Raw genomic sequence first — 19,251 nt, forward strand, 5'->3', positions numbered from 1 at the left:
ATTACTCTTATGCTTCATGCATGACATATCATGAAATCAATGTACTATTCCATTTATTTTTAAAAATCATGTCTATGTCTCTTGATAATAGCTCACCTTGAAAGGAATTAATATAAAATAAAAATATGCACCTTTAAAAAAGTCAAAGAATCAATATTATTGAAAAGTACAGCTAGAAAAACTACAAGCAGTCATGCGTAGGGGTATTTGTAATTCATAAAACATAAAAAATCGGTCAAAATAATTTATTTTGGATTTTGATTTCAATAAATTACAATTCTGTAAAACGAATATAAATATAATCTCTAGTATTTAATAAAATATTTTGAGAATGGATACTAGAGTTATATTTCTGAATTTTCTATTACTAGCTAGATTTCTGAAATTCTTATTGACGGCTAAATTTTCGAATTACATATAACAATGTTATGTATATGACATATATTAATATATAAGCTAAATTACTAATGAGTAATAACTAAGTACTAACCAATGAGTATAAGCACTATGAAAATATTAATTTACTGATCACTGACTAATCTACCAATATGGTCTATAAATCTAATTTATAGTATAACATTACTAAATACTATCTATTCTTTAGAAAATTTTGGATATTAACCAAATTACTTGGTTGAAATCTAATTGCTATTTCCAAATTATCAAATAAAAATTCGGACAATAATTAGATGGTCGCTTTATAAAAGAGGAAAAAATCAAAGAAATGCAAATTTGAATAATTGAGTTACCAGTTTTTGGCAAATGAACACCACGTGTCATGCATAATAAGAATACAATTTGTAATACATCTTGCCTTAAATGTTGAACCTTCGTAATCAACCCAATATTTCTTTTCTTTTCCATATTGCTACGAAAGATAATCTAACGTAAATTCTTCACTTTTCATCCTTTACTCTCTCACTCGTTCCCATCCCATCCCATCTTTATACAAAAAGAAAAACTACCGTAGACTCGATTTTTAACTTCACTCATACATTTATAATTATGAATATTAAGAATTACGCACTTTTCTTACATTATCCTATACAATATGCATCATTATCTCTCATTTCCATAATCATACATCACCTAAATATTCCACACTGTCCAACTCAATTGAAAAGTAGTTTAACTCTCATCCTTTTAAATCTTTTTTCTCTTTGTTAGTTGATAACAAAACCACATCCCCTCCCCTCCCTCTTCTTCCTCTTCAACTACCATACCAGTAATACACTTAGGATTAACAAACTTTCCTTCTCTCTCCCTCACATAGGCTGCTCTCCCCCTTTGTTTTTTGGCCCCTAATCCAAATCCAATATATACCCAAATAAAAATAACAACACACAATTTTCTACTCGTCCTTTACTCCTGTACTATACTTCTTTCAAGTCCACCTGTGTCTTCTCTCTCTCCTCAGTAGATCATCCACTTATACCGGACACCGCTTCCCCACCCCTCGCCCTCCCCCCTCCCCAAAAACAATCCCCAGTCTCCTTTTCTGCATTTTTTTAGCTACTTACAATACAACTCATTCATTCCCCACAGATCAATATTCACTCCATTCCCCTTTTTCCTCACTTCGTTTAGATTTATATTCTCAGCTCCACATTTTTTTCACACACTAACGGTGTCACTGCGTCGGTCTGTCACTCCGTCAGTAAGTCAGACAGACACCTGCAGCCGCAGAGCAGCCAATCCTAGAAATCAGTAAAGTTTTGCGCCTTCTTATTTTTTCTTTTTTTTTTTTTTGCGTTTTTAAATTACGAAAGTAAAAGAAAAGGAAATTAGTAATTGCTAGAACTTACTTCATCTTTTTTTTTGGTGGAATTTTTGAATTTTGTCAGTCTAATTGAAGTGATAATGTTTTTTTTTTTGTTTTGTTTTAAGATTGATTGAGAATGAACTGTGGTGTAAAAGTTGCTGCATTTTTACAGCTGTAAAGAGCTACTGCAGTTGATGGAGTTACTGTAGTTGAAGAAGATCGATAATCGAATTAGTTCTACTTTTTTTTTTTATTTAATTTTTTTGGGTGATTAGATATTATATTCAGCGTGAAGGCGAATATTGGACACTGAGAATAGCGGTTGGGGGTTTATTAATTGAAGTGAATTTGCGTGTAGAAAAAGGATATGGCGTATGAATGGGAGGATTTGGAGATTGGGGGTTATGAGGAAGAGGAGATTTAGGGCTTTATTTTAAGAGCTGCTCTTTGATGCCTCGTCGGGATAGGATGAATTCAGATGTTAGCAGAACTGGGGGACCGGTCGAAAGAGACATTGAGCAGGTATTTTTTTTTTTATTTGTTTTTGCATTTCGGAAGTTTACTTAGCTGATTATTCATTGAATTTATGTGTGATTATTTCATTTTAAGCTAAGTGTAATAATAAATTTGATGCTGTTTGCTTTAGATTAACAAATGTCTGTTGATTCTGGTGTTTGCCAAATTTTGGAAGTATTTTAATTCATGTCTCTGTTGGGGATGCCTGTAATTGATTCGGCTGTGTAGTATGTGAAGATAGAATGGTTATCGAGTTTGTTTATTTGTTTAGTTGCAAAGATCTGTGGGTTACTTAAAATGAGAGATTTATTTGTATTAAATATGTTGCTCCTATCGTTTGTAACCGTAGATGTAGATTGTGATGTTAAAGACAGGTGGCATGGTCATGGATGTGCATTAGGAAGAACTATAGTTACAAATTTGCAAAATTATGAGTCGGACCAATTGGTGAACTGAGCGTTCATGCATTAGTGGTTAAGGCTGTTTGTAGTCCTTGCATCATTGCTTGGAGCCAATTGTTTGCTATTACAATGTGCACTTTGACCTTTTCATGCTTTATTTGAAATATAACCTGTTAATCTCCATTTGGCACTTATATGTGGTGCTGCATCATTTTTACCAGCAATTGTCCTGTAGGGGGAAAGTGCCATTTCTAGTTCTCATCTAGTTGTCTATTTCTTCTCAAAACCATGTAAGATTTTCCTAATAAAGTTATTAATTGACCTTCAACAGGCTATCACTGCTCTTAAGAAAGGTGCATATTTGCTGAAGTATGGAAGAAGAGGAAAACCTAAATTTTGTCCTTTCCGGTTGGCAAATGTAAGCACTAATTTTACCTTCCAGATGTGATATTTAGTCCTTGTGTTTTGCTGCTCTATTTTCTTTTTATTGCATGTTCTATGCCTTAGCATGCTTTTCCAGAATTGTACCTGTAGATGATCCTTTTCCTCTGTTTCCTTCAAACTTTTCTTGTGAAGAAGGTTAGCTAGTGCAGAAACTTTTAAATCATTGCTTGCGGTAGGTAAACATAAGTAATGAAGTATTGTTCCAGTAGTCAATATTGTTAAGGATCTATAATCAGAAGTTCAGTTCAAGTTTATTCTTCTTTAAATGATGTTGGTATCTGAAGTATCTGTTTAATCTCAGTAAAGCCTAGAAACTCTTAGCTACGTGCTCAGGTTGCATTTTCTGAGGGCTTCTTTCAGTTAATTTAGTTAAATAACCTATTTAAAATTTTTTATTTGCTAAATTTGTTTGCGCTTCTATGTTTGGGTTTCTTGATCTATCCATTATTCAGTATAGATAGAATTTATTCAGTAGACATAACACCAGTGAGGAAATTATTGAAAAATAGGTCACTTTCAAGACCATTAGAGTGTATATGATGTTCATGTTTACATCTAGACAAACAAGCAAGCACACATAGAATAGATTCATATCAGCTACTGGGTAACCTACTCAGGGTATTGCTGTTCTGGTGGCCATTTATTCTACCAAAATTTCTTCCAGGCTAAATTGGCTCATTTTATATTTTGTAGAATTTTTGTAATATTTGTTTCAAGTACCATCCCTTTTTTCTTGACTCTGTGTTGTGTTTTGGAGTTTGTCTGTCCATTCTATGTGCAGAAGGGTGGCATTGCTTCCATGTCTTTCACAGAAAAAAATATTGTTGCTTAGGACCAATTACGAAAGCATATTTAATGCTGGCTTTTGCAGTTTCAATCATTGTTTTATCTTAAAAGGGTCGGATGATGATTTGATATGCATGTCAATATATGTGTATTTCTGGTACCAGGTATTATCTCAATATATTTTGTTTCAATAAAAGATTTGCTTGTTTTTTCCCCTTTGATGTTAATATATGAATGCTTTTGGTTGCTTTGCTCCCATGCAACTGTGTAGCCAGTTACAAGCAGTTTCAACATGTAAAAGTTAGCTGTGGATGTGTTGCAGGATGAGTCTGTTCTGATGTGGCTTTCGGGGAAAGAGGAGAAGCACCTCAAACTAAGTCACGTGTCCAGGATTATTTCCGGTCAGCGTACTGTAAGTATTTATCTCTTTGTTATCATTAAGAAGCTCATAAATGTTGGACTATTTTGTTTACAAACACGCTTATAAATCTTAGGCTAAGCTGGTTTTTTAATCAAATTTATGCTGTATTTTCACAGAAGTAATTGCTATCCAAATATGAATGCAAAACCTTTATTCTTTTTTTCTGGTTCTGATTATTTGAATCTGTTATGAGAGACTTAATTATGGGACAAACTAATACCAATTCGGTCCACTTGTCCCTGAAAATGATTTCCAGTGGAACTCACTCGTAAAGTTTGTATGTTTTTTACGTACTGAGAAGATAAATTTGAAGATTACTAACAATTGTGGAATAACTCCTATCTCATTTGACAGCTTGTATTGTCTTAATTCTGTACTTCAAAATTTTATGTTTTAAAATTTCTTTATGACTTGGAAGCTAGTTTTCAAGTGCGCCCGCGCGCACACACACATATTTGTTGAGGTCATGTTTCAAACAATAATTGCTGAACAAGAATCATTAAAATACATTTTCTTCGTAAACTAGGAAGAAAAATTACAATCAAACTGGACCTAACAACTCAGTCAGCTGGTAGGAAGTTTTAGTATAGCTGGATGCTGAGAATTCTCAAATGTCACAATCCTGTCCTTTAATGAATTGTACTGAGAACATGGGACTAACCCAATAACTTTGAATTTAAACCACCGGCTTAAAATATTTAAGCCAAGTTTTAAATAAGTGACGAGGAAAGGTACTTATATAAAATGTTCACCACATATCCGTTACAGTTACTCCCACAAGATCCGTAATGTGCTTTGGTGGTGCATTTACGTGCTTTGGCAGTGTCACCTAGGGCTGCAAACGACTCAATCCGGCTCAGTGAAAGCTTGATTTCAGCTCTGTTGACACTGAGCTTGAGTCGAGCTCAAGCTGGCTTGGTGAGCCAGCCAAGTTGAGCCGATTATCGGTCTACTTGCCTCGTTGGATCATTGAGCCAGATCAAGTTCATATTTTTAATATTTTATATTTTTAGTGGTGAAATTACATGTATTTCCCCTATATTTTTATTATTTACTAGTGTAATATGTTTATTTTATCCAATTTAAAAAATAAAAAAGTTGTTTTTATTTGAGCTCGAGTAGGCTTGAACTTGTGTTTGACCTCAAGCTCAAGTTTCAGAATGAAAGATCATCAAGTTCAAGCTTGAGTTCGAGCCTAGCAAAATTAAGTCGAGCTCGGATCGATAAGGCCAAAGTTTGACTTGACTTGGCTCATTTGCAGCGATATTGTCACCTACATGCTCTAGGTGGCTATCTTTCTTTGACTCAGCACTTAGCCCTTTAACACTTAGTTCTGACTCTTCCTTTAGGTTTGGTCTATTACCGAAACTAGCAGACGATATTAAGGGAGATTAGAAGTTTTGGCATTTCTTGATGTACTTGTTCGTGTTGATTGAATGCAGTTAACTAAGCCAATTTATGGTTTCAAAGTGCATGCTTGTTAGATGGGAAGGTTGATGGCAAAGTCCTGTATTTTGTGATGATGAAACAGTTGGGACAGGAAGGAAAAGAAGTAGCACATAATTCCAAATAAAAGAGATGTATTTTTGGATATAAGTTTCTTTCACCTCTCGGGAGCTGAGTTCAAAATTGTTTGGTGCAGATGTTGAGCATAATATTGGAGCTTTAGAAAGTCTCAGTAATGTAGCATGAATGACTTAAGTGAGTTGTTTGGTGCTTCGATACTTGTCTTGTGGCTGTGAACTATTTGAAGGTACCTTTAACTAAATTAATAGGTTTACTAGGAATTTGAGATATGAAGATACTGGTACAAGTTTATACTAAAACGAAACAAATAAATTACAAAAGATACCTTGCATCATGATACATTCTGAAGCTCTGCTTATTATTACTTTTGAGCTGGAATTAGTGATATTGGAAAAAAAGAGTAGCAGTTAAAAATATGTGTTTCTATTGCTGCTATTTGGCTGCAGGATACTGTTCTCCCAATTTTGTCAACTGCTCCGTGCTTTGACCAGATGTAGTCATCCCCCCCCCCCCCCCTTTTTTTTTTTTTTCAAATTCTATGCTCGTTTAATTGCAATTTTCTGGAAGAAAGATATGGAGATTCTTAGGAAGGGATTCCTTTTCCATCTGTAGAGTTAAAGCCCCTCACATATTCTATTTTCGGGCATTCTAACATAGCATGCAGCTATTCTTAGCTCATACTGTTGATAGCCTAATTATCTGTCTACTGTTCATAATATCACACATTGTTAGTTCGCTACATAGCTTATTCACTTTGGTGAGAATTTTCTTTTGGGTCAATCTTATGTACAGCCCTGTAAAGTTCCTGTTATAGTTTTGTTTCTGTTATATCAATTAATGTGGCTTGGTTGTATTTGTTCATTCAGCCGATTTTCCAAAGGTACCCACGACCAGAGAAGGAGTATCAGTCTTTTTCCCTCATATATAGTGACAGATCTCTTGATTTGGTAAGGCAGTGATTATTTAAGCTTTTATACAGCCTAGTCTTTTGCACTCTGATCTTTTTACATTTTTTTTAAAAAATATTTTCTGTTCTTCTGATTTTCTTCTTTTCTGGTGTATCTTTGATTTTCCAGATTTGCAAGGATAAAGATGAAGCAGAAGTATGGTTTAGTGGTCTAAAGGCATTAATTTCACGTAGTCATCAGAGAAAATGGAGAACAGAATCAAGGAGTGATGGGGTTTCATCTGAAGCTAATAGTCCTCGAACGTACACAAGGAGAAGTTCACCATTACATTCTCCATTTGGTAGTGGTGACAGCTTACAGAAGGTACTTATTTTCTTATTTCCTCAGCTTTGATGCAGAGACAGATTAACAGAACTGTGACATATACCTGCATGCTCTATATATCCAAATAATTGACAATAAAGATTTCTTTCAAAAAGTTGAGTGGATTCTTCCATTACTTGTTCAGGATGGTAACGATCAATTTCGCCTTCATAGCCCATACGATAGTCCCCCTAAGAATGGTATGGATAAAGCTTTCTCAGATGTAATATTGTACACCATGCCACCGAGGGGTTTCTTTCCCTCAGATTCTGCTAGTGGTTCTGTCCACTCCTTGTCTTCGGGTTCGGATGGCTTACATGGTCAGATGAAGGCAATGGGAATGGATGCCTTCAGGGTGAGCCTTTCTAGTGCCGTTAGCTCATCAAGTCAAGGATCTGGTCATGATGATGGTGATGCATTGGGTGATGTTTTTATTTGGGGTGAAGGCACTGGAGATGGTGTCCTTGGTGGTGTGCCTCACAGAATTGGCGGTTGTTTTGGTAATAAATTGGATTCTTTACTGCCTAAAGCTTTAGAATCTGCAGTGGTACTCGATGTTCAGAATATAGCCTGTGGTGGACGTCATGCTGCCCTTGTAACAAAGCAAGGGGGGATATTCTCTTGGGGTGAGGAGTCTGGGGGTAGGCTTGGGCATGGTGTAGATTCAGATGTTTTGCAGCCAAAGCTTATTGATGGCCTCAGCAACACAAACATTGAGCTTGTTGCATGTGGAGAACGTCACACTTGTGCTGTAACACTTTCTGGTGACCTGTACACATGGGGTGATGGTCATTTTGGTCTTCTTGGGCATGGTAATGAAGTGAGCCATTGGGTCCCAAAAAGAGTAAATGGGCCATTAGAGGGAATACATGTTTCATCAATCTCCTGTGGGCCCTGGCATACCGCTGTTGTGACCTCTGCTGGGCAATTGTTTACCTTTGGTGATGGAACTTTTGGGGTTCTTGGTCATGGGGATCGCAGAAGTATTTCAAGACCTAGGGAAGTGGAATCTCTTAAGGGACTCCGAACTGTACGAGCTGCTTGTGGTGTTTGGCATACTGCTGCAGTTGTCGAAGTTATGGTTGGAAATTCAAGTTCCAGCAATTGTTCTTCGGGTAAACTATTCACTTGGGGAGATGGGGATAAAGGAAGACTTGGGCATGGTGATAAGGAACCAAAACTTGTCCCTACCTGTGTTGCTGCCCTTGTTGACCCTAATTTTTGTCAGGTTGCTTGTGGACATAGCCTGACTGTTGCTCTTACAACCTCTGGTCATGTATACACTATGGGCAGTCCTGTTTATGGCCAGCTAGGAAATCCTCAGGCTGATGGAAAGCTCCCATGCCGTGTTGAAGGAAAACTTGCTAAGAGTTTTGTGGAGGAGATAGCTTGTGGTGCCTATCATGTGGCGGTTTTGACTTCAAGGACTGAAGTTTATACATGGGGAAAAGGAGCAAATGGTAGGTTGGGCCATGGGGATACAGATGACAGAAATTTTCCCACGTTACTAGAAGCCTTAAAAGACAAGCAAGTCAAAAGTGTTGGTTGTGGTACTAATTTCACTGCTGCCATTTGCCTTCACAAGGGGTTCTCCGGGGTTGATCAATCTATGTGTTCTGGCTGCCGTCTACCATTTAATTTTAAAAGAAAGCGCCATAATTGCTATAATTGTGGACTTGTATTTTGTCATTCATGCAGCAGTAAGAAGTCACTCAGGGCTTCTTCGGCACCGAATCCCAATAAACCTTATCGTGTCTGTGACAATTGCTTCAGTAAATTGAAGAAATCTATTGAAACTGATGCTTCATCTCATTCTTCAGCGGGCAGGAGAGGAAGCATAAATCAGGGATTAAGCGATATTATTGACAAAGATGAAAAAGTGGATGCCAAGTCTCGTCCTCATCTTGCTAGGTTTTCTTCAATGGAATCATTAAAACAAGTGGAAAGCCGCTCTTCCAAGCGAAACAAAAAATTAGAATTCAATAGCAGCCGTGTATCACCTATTCCAAATGGAAATTCCCAATGGGGAGCACTCAATATCTCTAAATCTTTTACTGGATCATCCAAAAAGTTTTTCTCAGCATCTGTTCCTGGATCAAGAATTGTTTCACGAGCAACATCACCAATATCTAGACGGCCTAGTCCACCTCGTTCTACTACTCCAACTCCAACTTTGGGGGGGCTTACATCACCGAAAGTTGTTTTGGATGATGCAAAAATGACGAATGATGGTCTTAGTCAAGAAGTTATTAAGTTAAGAGCTCAGGTATTAGTTTTGTCATATTTACTCGTGCTCTTGCAGTCACTTTCATGAATCATGTCATCTTACTTGAACTTTTTAACATTCATGTCTATCTGCATAAGTAAAATGGTTGTAGGTTGTAAAGGTGATGCTCTTTTCTTAAAATCAACAACCAGAATAGGTGGTAATAGCTGCAAAGATTATGGAGGATTCTGAATGTAATTGTTGAATGATATTGTGATCTGAAGATTAAAGCAAGTTTCAGGATCTTAGTTGTAATAACATCTAACAAATAAAAATTTAACTTTTTAAGTTTGCAATGGAGAATAGAAGAATGGAGGGAAATAAAGAATATGAAGAAAGGAGTTGAGATGGCAATCCTCGTATGTGTTTGATGTTATGTTCCCTTGCTGGTTGTCCAACTTTATTATCATACAACCAACAAAGAGCAGATGAAAAAAAGATAAAACCAATTCATAATGTGGATATAAAGAGAGAACGAGGGTGATCCTTGGAGTAAACTGGACCTTTTCTACATGAGTTGGGCTTTGGTGTGCTTTACATCTAAGCACAGGCTTCAAGTTCTAACTATAAGAGAAATTTATTTTCTCTTTTGTTTCTTATTTCACAAGGAATAATTCCAATTTGGCTTTACACTGGACATGCCTTCTACTCATTTCATGATTCGGCAAGTAGGCAAGAAAAAATCCTCTGTGAGATGAATTAAATTTTCTTCACTGGTTTTTTGTATGGTGTAAACAAGCATTTGCAGAGTGTTACATTAGGTTTTAATACATCTAAAAGTTAAATACAGATAATGAGAGGCTATATTCAATAGTCCCAGGTTTATGCTGCATCTCATGGTGGAAAAGGTTCTGCCAGTAACTTTTAGGCCTCTATTTGAATTAGCAGTTTATGTATTCCTGCATTTTGGGGTATTGCATAACTGATGACTTAAACATCTTAAGGAATTTCATTTATCCTTTACTTATTTATAATAAAGTCAATTTAGGGATGTGATTGCCTCAGTTTTTTTATTATATCTGTTAAACTGATCCAGAAAACCTGTGTTTTAAACAAATGCTTGACTATTTAGTGCTACATTTTTTCTGGATACTCAACAGTATTTTGCATTTAAATACATTTCCTCAAACTTTTGTGGCTTGGCTGTCTTTAAGATTTCATTCAGAATTGAACATTTCTTTGGAACTTCTGTACTGGAATGTCAATGCCTGTTGAAAAGTTATCTGTAGTTTGATGAATTTTCTGTCTTTGATTGTCGTGAATAACATGCCCAAGTCTGACAAATTAGTTTTCCAGGTGGAAAATCTTACTCGTAAGGCTCAACTTCAAGAAATAGAGCTGGAACGAACTAATAAGCAGCTGAAGGAGGCAATAGCAATTGCTGGGGAAGAAAGTGCAAAATGCAAAGCTGCTAAAGAAGTAATAAAGTCACTTACTGCTCAGGTAACATGAAGGTTTAGACTCATTCATTCTTTTAAGTCGTCATTCATTTTCTACAAAGATTCACGGATGATTGTATTGGCTTTTGTTGCATTTTAGATGAATCTGTCTGCTGGAGTTTCTTGTGCAGGGGGACAGGGTTTAATCTTTAGTTTTGATATACTTGAATTTTGTCTTATATTACTATATTTTCAATGAGTTTAAAAGGGTAGTGACTTGGAGGGTTTGACTGAAAGAAGGTGTGCTAATTCACACTTAGGTCACATGGTGCAATATGCTGATGGTTGTGAGTATTGGAGTTCTAAAGTGGCTAAAGTTACGTTGGTTGTTTGTTGATATCTTGTCTGACATGTAAAAAATTTGCCCTTTCTGATTGACTGACTGGTCAAGGATTTCATTTTATGTCTAATTGAACCAATGTTTATTCTCCCAAAATACAATATATACTTAGATATAGCATTTGAAGTCGATTATTACGTGCTTCTTTTGATGCATGTCACCCTAAGTCTAATTCCCTTCTTCCCATATTATTTTAGAATGCTGTTTATTGTTAAAAAAAAAAAATCCTGTGTTTTCAGCTCGCACTTAAAATCCTTTGTGCCAAGTCAAGTTTGAGCATCCAGTTTCTTGCAGAATTTTTGAAATCCATGCCTAGATCAATAAAAATGTTATGTCAATGAAGTAATATTTTTGCTTGTGTTGAACCCAGAAAGTATGTGGAGGTGACTACTCAAGTCAGACCAAGAAAAGATTCTATGAGTTCATCAGCTACTTCATTTTGCTCTGCTCTTGAAACAACCTGAGCTTTGCACTTGCTTGAGAAATTTTGCGGACTAAATTCCAAAGCCAGTTTTCTTAGCATACCATCCACATGTTTATAACCCGTTCGAACAATTTCCCATATCCAGTGTCAGATAAGCTATTTAGGTCTAACTATGAGCTCACATTGAAGGAGTAATGCAGTCATGGCAGCCCAACGTAGGAATCGTACTCACGAATTGCATGACCACATGGGGCTGCTATGTTTTGTACCGTAACAATAGAGTTGTGCATTAGCCAATCAAGTTTTGGATCTCAAAACCAATGGCTTAATATGCTTGACTTGCATTGTTAGTAGCAGATACGCACCCAGTGTGGACAAAACTTCGTGGTCTTCTTCCTCTTCTTTTTTGTTTTTGTTGAACAATAGTGAATCTAGATCCTCTTACGTGTCCAAATGCCTATTGGATTTTCTAACAAGGTGGCAGAAAAGAGTCGGTGTTAAAAGAAGTTGATACTTTTTGATAGTTCATTGTCTCACTAAGGTGATTAGTGGTTTTAAGAGGTGTCAGCTTAAAGACTCCTCTTAACTTTTACCTCACAAGCAATTTTGATGATAAATATTTAATTAAGCTCATGGGCAAATGAAGCTTAAAAATAAATGGCTTTGTGAAGATGATGGTTTTCCTATCTAAGCTTGTATTATATGACATGCTTGCTAAATTTAAAAAATTTTAACTCTTGGAAGCTTATCTTGCTTCATGATATTTATTGATCTGTCAATTATGTTTTGCTGTACAATGATAACTTACATAATTAGGTATGAAATCCATTTGTCAATTGTTTTGCATGTTCATGCTTGAACTTCATAGTGTTCAAATTCGTCAATGTTAGTGATTTGAACTGTTGTGATCAACATTAATTCTGTATTCTTGCCATGGTTTTAGAATGATTCTCTAGGGTTTTGATTGAAGTGATCTATCGGCACAATATTCATTCGTTATGTGATCTGGATTTAAAGTTAAAACCTTTTCTTTTTCTAATGTTGTAGTAAGAACAGTTGTCAATCTCCAAAGGGATATAAACTTCAATCAAATCAGTTTCATTCCTTTTAGTGTTGATAATCTGTAACATTGTTGTACAAGTGCTGGAGTCGTTTCTATTAGAGGTAGAATGGTATGTAGAGTTGATTGGTAGCTACAGATTGGATTAAAAATGAAGTTAGTAGCTTTTGTCGCTGTTGCTAATCTTTTATTGCATATGATAGCTGAAGGAAATGGCGGAAAGGCTTCCTGTTGGTGCTGCCAGAAACATCAAATCTCCTCCCTTGACTTCACTGGGTTCTAATCCTATCTCTGGTGATGTTCCAAATGCTTCTACTGACAAATTGCATGGTCCAGCATCTGGCCTAGAACTGGAATCCAATGGAGTAAATAATCAGTTACTTCCCAATGGATCTAGTACCAACAGTACTCGTAGTTCTGGTCACAACAAACAAGGGCATTCAGAAGCAGCTGCAAGAAATGGGGGCAGAACAAGAGAAGGTGATTGTCGTAATGAAAACGAATGGGTGGAGCAAGATGAACCTGGTGTTTATATCACACTTACCTCCTTACCTGGAGGTGCAAAAGATCTTAAGCGAGTACGCTTCAGGTATGCATTATCATTATCTCTAGGTTGTCTTTCATGCAATGTCTGGTGTTTTTTTCATACTGTTTTTATGCTGCATATTATATCGCTACTCATTTTGTGGCTACTTAAAGCATGCTAAGAGCCAATCAGGCATGGGAAGCTAGAACAGTTGTGTCATTTTAGTTCATAAATATGTCTGACTGCAGTTACAAGTGACTACAACTTTGGTTTTATGTGCTATCAGATATTTGTTACCATAAATATAGATGCTAAGCAAGGAATGAAAGAATTGTTTAATAACTATTTAACACAGGAAAGTCATAATCCAAATGCAATGTTTTGCTACTTTTGCATCTACCACAACCGATGCTGAACAGAGAATTTTCTTGCATTAATATTATTGCACATGTAAAAGTGATGAAATTATGGACCTGGATTCTAAAGAATGAGGATGACAATTGGAGACTGAGTGCCGAGGATAACTAGAATGGATATGACAGCAGGGTAGAAAGAATTGGCTTGCTAAACCTGTTTCATTAATTAGTTACCATTTGGTGGTATCCAAGCTATAGTCCACCTAATGGGCTAGAGACCTCATAATTGTTGGACCAAAAATAACCTCAAAGATATTCATAACATGATTCATCTCCAAAGCTATTTCCTTTGTAGAATGAATTGTAAAAATGCAACTTAGATAGTGTAACAGCCTTTTGCTTTTGGTGTCTCCATTTCAACCGTTATGTATAAATTGTCCCTGCTTATAGCTACTACTATAAATTTAAAAAGCCATAAAAAGTTTGTACAATCCTAAAAAAGAAAATGCACATGAATAATGTCCTGGATATGTTGAATTTTGTTTAGCTAGTTTCTCTACAAATATGGATTTAAAGATGCAATTTTAAGTCTTCTTCGTAGTAAATGCATCGATTGTACACAGATAACCAGCTTTTACCTTGGACCTCTTTGACATTGTAGCAAACAACTAAATGTCTCAGAGTGTAGATATCTTAAATCTGGTTGCAGCAATGTGAATGCACGGTTCTATCTGCGGCAATGTTTTAAATAATTTTCCTAATAAAAAAAAAAGGGACAAAACCATATTGCCAATTGAGGCTATACGGTAGATATCTGAATCTTGTTGCCTATTCACATCCCACCCTGCAGTAAACAAATGAAAGAAAAGTTTGTTGTCAGTCTTATGTTCCTTAGCTATACATCTATGCATTAACTAAATGCTGTTTTAGTTCATTCTATCCCTTTCTATTGTTCTGATGTAACGAAATGACAAGTTACACTGATGAGAGAAGGTAATTTGTACACGCGATTTTGCTTAACTATGAATTTGAATATTTCAATCAATGGTTTATTGCAGCCGGAAGCGGTTCAGTGAGAAGGAAGCAGAACTTTGGTGGGCAGAAAATCGGGCAAGAGTATATGAACAGTACAATGTACGCATGGTTGACAAGTCAAGCATTGGTGTAGGAAGTGAGGACTTAGCACATTGACATGTCGATACATCATATGTATATGCTGTCTCTTTTCTTTACCTTTTCTACGTTACTTCCAGTCATATAGGGAAGATCATATTGATTGGTAGGATTGGCTTTCTTTTCACTAAGCGTTGGAAGCAAAAAGTTTGCCTTACCAGGATAGAGCAGTAGAGGTTGCTATTGGGCTTTATCGAGTCCCCTGTTTTTGGTTCTTTTTCTTCCTTTTTTACCTTCACCTCTTTTCCCCTTTTATTATTTTTTGGCTTGACTATGCTGTTTCATTTTTTCTCCCAGATGACACAATGTGTGGGGGATGAGGGTGAGAAATGTAAAGTTCTAGTAGGCTGCTGGCTCTTGTTGGGAGCAGCTTCCTTGTAAATTCCACAAGCAAATGTATCTTTAATTTTCTTGCTCATCTTCCTCCTTCACTTCATTTGGTTTAGTTGCAGGTGTTGTATGGTTATTGCTGTTCCTTGTGAAATTTCTCTTTTTGATTATATTCGGAGCGCCATGATGTCTGTATTTATTTAGCGGAAGGTTCATGTACTGCACAGAATCTGTCATTTTGAAAGCATACGGTAAGTGCAAATAGTTTGCAATATTATTTCTCAGAAAACCGTGTCAAATTAAACTTTGAATAGGCACCATTCCAGAACTATTGCAGATTTATAAGTTAGTCATACTTCCCAGCCAACCCTTGTAATTGTATTGTCATACTGCAGAAGGATTTTGCTGTCAAGGAAAACGTTTTTTCAAGTGCGTATTCAAACAAATGCATATTGATGGGTTTCTTCTACGGTGTAGAAATTGTATCTCTGCTGAGGGAGACATCGGATTGACGAGGGTCAAATATGCCGAATGGAAATGAACATGGGCCAGTGCAGTTTTCAGAAAATGCACATTAAATGGGAGTAGGACTGCAGATGAACAGGCAAAAAAGTTTTTTTTTTTTGTTTTTCTCTTTCGTGGGATCCATCAATGTTATTGTAGTGTCTGTGAAATATCAGAAGCTCCTGTTTGGCATAGTTATTAAACCTTGCTAGGGAAGGAATCCAACGGAGGGTATGGGTTATTAGTTTAATCAGTGGATAGGTAGTAGAACTGATAGGTACTAAAATAATATTAGCATTATGATAATTTATAACTCGAAATTAAATTATTGACTTTTCAGCCGTTTAATCATTTCTACGAGACAAGTCACACGTTTACCCTGTGACATGGAAATAGAAAGGCATTAATATAATTTTCCTTCTGAATTTCCATATTCTCAATATCCCCTCTATTTGCTTTGCAACCTCTCCGCTCATTTCCATCACTTCCCATAAAATATTTCACCAAAAGTTATTATGATGAAATTCATGACTTTTTTGAATTGTTAAAAAACAAAATTCATGTTAGAAACAACATTTCCAAAGCTATCGAATCGAATTAGTAAAATCGAAATTGAATCCATCATATTAAAGCGTCGGATAAAACATCAGATTTTTTGAGAGACTAAACTTGGAAGAGGAGGCATGGATGAGTTGGGTGGAAGAGCCCGCGGTGTGTTGGGTGCGTTTGGAAAGGGGGCCAGTGAAAGAGGTGGCAACGGCTGGTGCGGTTTTTGAAGGAGAGACTCAGCAAATCAAAGAAGTGGGCATAGGGTAGCAAAGAAAGGTAGAAAGGACAGATTACACTCAGTGCAAAAGATGTGCAGGGGTATGGTGGTTAGATTTTGGTGATGCATTGGGTTAATTCTTTAATTAAGTTAATTTAGGTGCTTATTTGGAAATATGAAAAAATTAGAAGAATAGCGTCTGTGAGTTTGAGACTCACAAGCATCTGTCATGCTACTGCTATTCTATTTATAAATACATGTAGTAGTATATTAGTTATCTTAATTTGCATATAATTTATAAATAAAGTGTTTTAGATATTAATTATTACATGTATAAAGATATGTTCTGAAGGGTTAATCCCAATAAACTACCTTGTAAAATACACTAATAGCTTACGGGTAACTCAGATCTTGTGCATCCCTAGTGCTTTCTACATCCTTAAATCATCTATTATTTTAACAAATCTTTTCATTATTGACATGCATTACATATTCATTCTTGATGGTCCATACTATTTTGAAACTAATCCATTATTACGTCCTTAATCTCTAAGTTCTTGCTAAGAAAAAGGTCTAACTTACCTTCTTGTTTGCTGTTAAAGAACTTGATTGTTTTTTCCACCAAAATCAATAAAAAAAACCAGCAAGATCCACCAACTGCTGCTTCTTCTGGTGTCGTGGAATTTATTGCGATGGCTCAATTTTAGGATAAATGTGAAGCATGATTACATAAACAAATCCATCTAGCTACTTTTGGACAACAATAAGTACTTTGGAGTTGTAAAAGTAGTAAATAATGTCCTAAACCGGGTTATTCTCCCACTAAAAAGGGAAGATTGATCACTTCATTTGTGTATTTTTTGCCCATGTTAATTGTTGATTTTTGTGGAGATATTGTGGTCACTTTACAAAATCATGTGAGGTATACATGAGCAAATCAGTCACAAATAGGGTTGTCGGACCCGATTACATAACGCTCTGGGTCAATGAATTGGCCCAAATAACTTTTGCCTGAAATTACTAACTCAAAATGATTAATCTAAATTATTCATTGGTCCATGGATCTAAAGTTATATATTGGCCACCAACCTTAGACTCATTTCGTGCAGAGACTATGCGAGATGCACTCTAATATCAACCGTAAAATTCTGATTCCATGGATTGACCCAAATATCTTTTGAACAAAATTATAAATGCAAAATAGTTAATCCAAATTATTCAATTACCTAGGAGCTTAGAGTTATATATCAATCATTTCCTTCTTCACTTCCGATGTGGGACGTTTTTGGTTTTGGAGTCTCATAATAATAGTATTGAGGAAAGATTGGTGCAATTAATCCTTTAGGGGTGCAAGTTGGGAAAACAGTGCACTTTGACGGGATTTATTAAAATTAATCCTATTATGAATATAGAAACATCAATAACGGAATTAATTCCTTTATATTATATTTTATAAATATAGATCATGTATTAAAAGATAAAACAAAATTACTTTATTTATTAAAAAACAAGCTTTGAAGGAAATGGAATGAAATTTTTGTTAATATTTTGCCTTAAAAATATTTCTTTAACTATAAATTATTGTTATATAATAATAACACTTTTAGTTTCAAAGTTGAATTAATTACATAACGAAAAAATAACCAAATATATTTGAAGGTATATTTGGTTAACAAGTGAAAGAATAGCTCATGAGTAGAGAGTCTCTTGTACAATAAGGATCAAGAAGAAGATTTTAAGATACATACATTGGCAAACTCGTACAATTTGGCCCAAAAACAAAGACCTATAAGTTCATAGAATCTGTGCGGGTGCCCAATTGAATTCCGAGTCAAACGGATTGCAGTAAACTTGATCGGGTTGATTCCTTATCTGGCAAACTAGGAACCTAGACTGGATTAATGATTTGATGGGACTGATTCCTTATCCGGCAAATTAGGAACCTAGCCTGGATTAATGACTAGTTATCTTTGTCTATGAGTTCAACTATCGGCCCGGATTCAACAAAAAAAAAAAAAAAAAAAAGACAAAAAAGACTACATTGTTCGGTGCTACAGGAAATTAAAAGACAAAAAAGAAAAGAAAGAGAAGTGGCAATTAGTACAACCATAATAAAACACCTTAAAAGGTCGAACTAGTAGAGTTTCAACCGAAGCCTCGAACATAAATGTGGACAAGCAAATATTAAAGAAATAAATGCTAAACTTTATGATATCTATACATATATATAGAGAGCACTTTCGTGGGTATTCTTTCTCAAATTTCACCTGCCTCATCCAAGGGTAGTTTATTAATATGGAGTGGTGGCAGCATACTATTTTTTGGTTGGTACAATGGCTGGCTACATTCTTGCTTGTTCATTTACTTTTAGCTATTGTTTGGAAAATTCCAATTGTGACCTCCATGTTGCTTACTTCGAGAGTGGTTTAAATTGCAATAATTACAAATTAATGTGCATCAGTCCTTTAAATTGCCCGAATAGCCGTTATGGTTGTAAACGCCTATTTGTTTCTCCTTCATCTTAGTTTATAACTTTATCTATCTTCTTTTATTTTGTGTAGTTTTTCCTTTTCTTACTCAATGTTTCTTCTTATTGAAGGTCTGCAATTCTTTGCTGTTCTCTTTCTTATTTGTATATTTCATGTTCTTGATTCATAATTTTTACTTTAGTGATTTGATATTGTAAGTAGTAATTTGCAGATTTATAATTTTATCTTTTAGTTCATTTAATCTTTTTGTTAAATTAGTTTACTATATGCTTTAATTCAGAATAAAATGTTTGATGTTTATTTATCTTGTAATTTTGTCAATAGGAGTTTTCTACCAACAAGTTGAGGGCCCTGCTCAATGACAGTTGCACTAAAAATTCAATGATTAGGGTATGTGATTTACTATTTGTTAGAAATCCAAAGCCTTTGAATTGCTTCTATATATTGTAT

At 35.5% G+C, this 19,251-nt stretch overlaps 1 protein-coding gene across 5 annotated transcripts; it reads left to right on the forward strand.

The window, feature by feature from the left end:
• Positions 1-1,449: 1,449 nt before the first annotated feature.
• On the forward strand, positions 1,450-15,132 carry LOC113776899 (PH, RCC1 and FYVE domains-containing protein 1-like). Of its 5 annotated transcripts, none has more exons than XM_027321975.1 (11): positions 1,450-1,707; positions 1,888-2,284; positions 3,011-3,097; positions 4,232-4,321; positions 6,724-6,804; positions 6,934-7,128; positions 7,274-9,394; positions 10,691-10,837; positions 12,861-13,246; positions 14,598-14,748; positions 15,010-15,132. In XM_027321975.1, exons 2-10 carry the CDS (start codon positions 2,213-2,215, stop codon positions 14,728-14,730), a joined length of 3,312 nt encoding a protein of 1,103 aa, XP_027177776.1. In that variant the 5' UTR covers positions 1,450-1,707; positions 1,888-2,212; the 3' UTR covers positions 14,731-14,748; positions 15,010-15,132. The 5 variants fall into 5 exon arrangements, with proteins under 5 accessions (XP_027177776.1, XP_027177751.1, XP_027177757.1 ...); XM_027321950.1 differs by having other exon boundaries at positions 14,598-14,710; XM_027321956.1 differs by having other exon boundaries at positions 1,935-2,284; positions 14,598-14,710.
• Positions 15,133-19,251: the final 4,119 nt, after the last annotated feature.

Source organism: Coffea eugenioides, chromosome 1 (genome assembly GCF_003713205.1).
Source record: "Coffea eugenioides isolate CCC68of chromosome 1, Ceug_1.0, whole genome shotgun sequence".
NCBI classification, from domain to species: Eukaryota; Viridiplantae; Streptophyta; class Magnoliopsida; order Gentianales; family Rubiaceae; genus Coffea; species Coffea eugenioides.

What these genes read in the sequence shown, in the direction of transcription:
- LOC113776899 (XM_027321950.1), top strand. Translation starts at nt 2,213, where the DNA reads ATGCCTCGTCGGGATAGGATGAATTCAGATGTTAGCAGAACTGGGGGA. An exon ending in TCGAAAGAGACATTGAGCAG is followed by an intron (nt 2,285 to 3,010) that starts GTATTTTTTTTT and finishes GACCTTCAACAG; the next exon opens with GCTATCACTGCTCTTAAGAA. An exon ending in GTCCTTTCCGGTTGGCAAAT is followed by an intron (nt 3,098 to 4,231) that starts GTAAGCACTAAT and finishes GATGTGTTGCAG; the next exon opens with GATGAGTCTGTTCTGATGTG.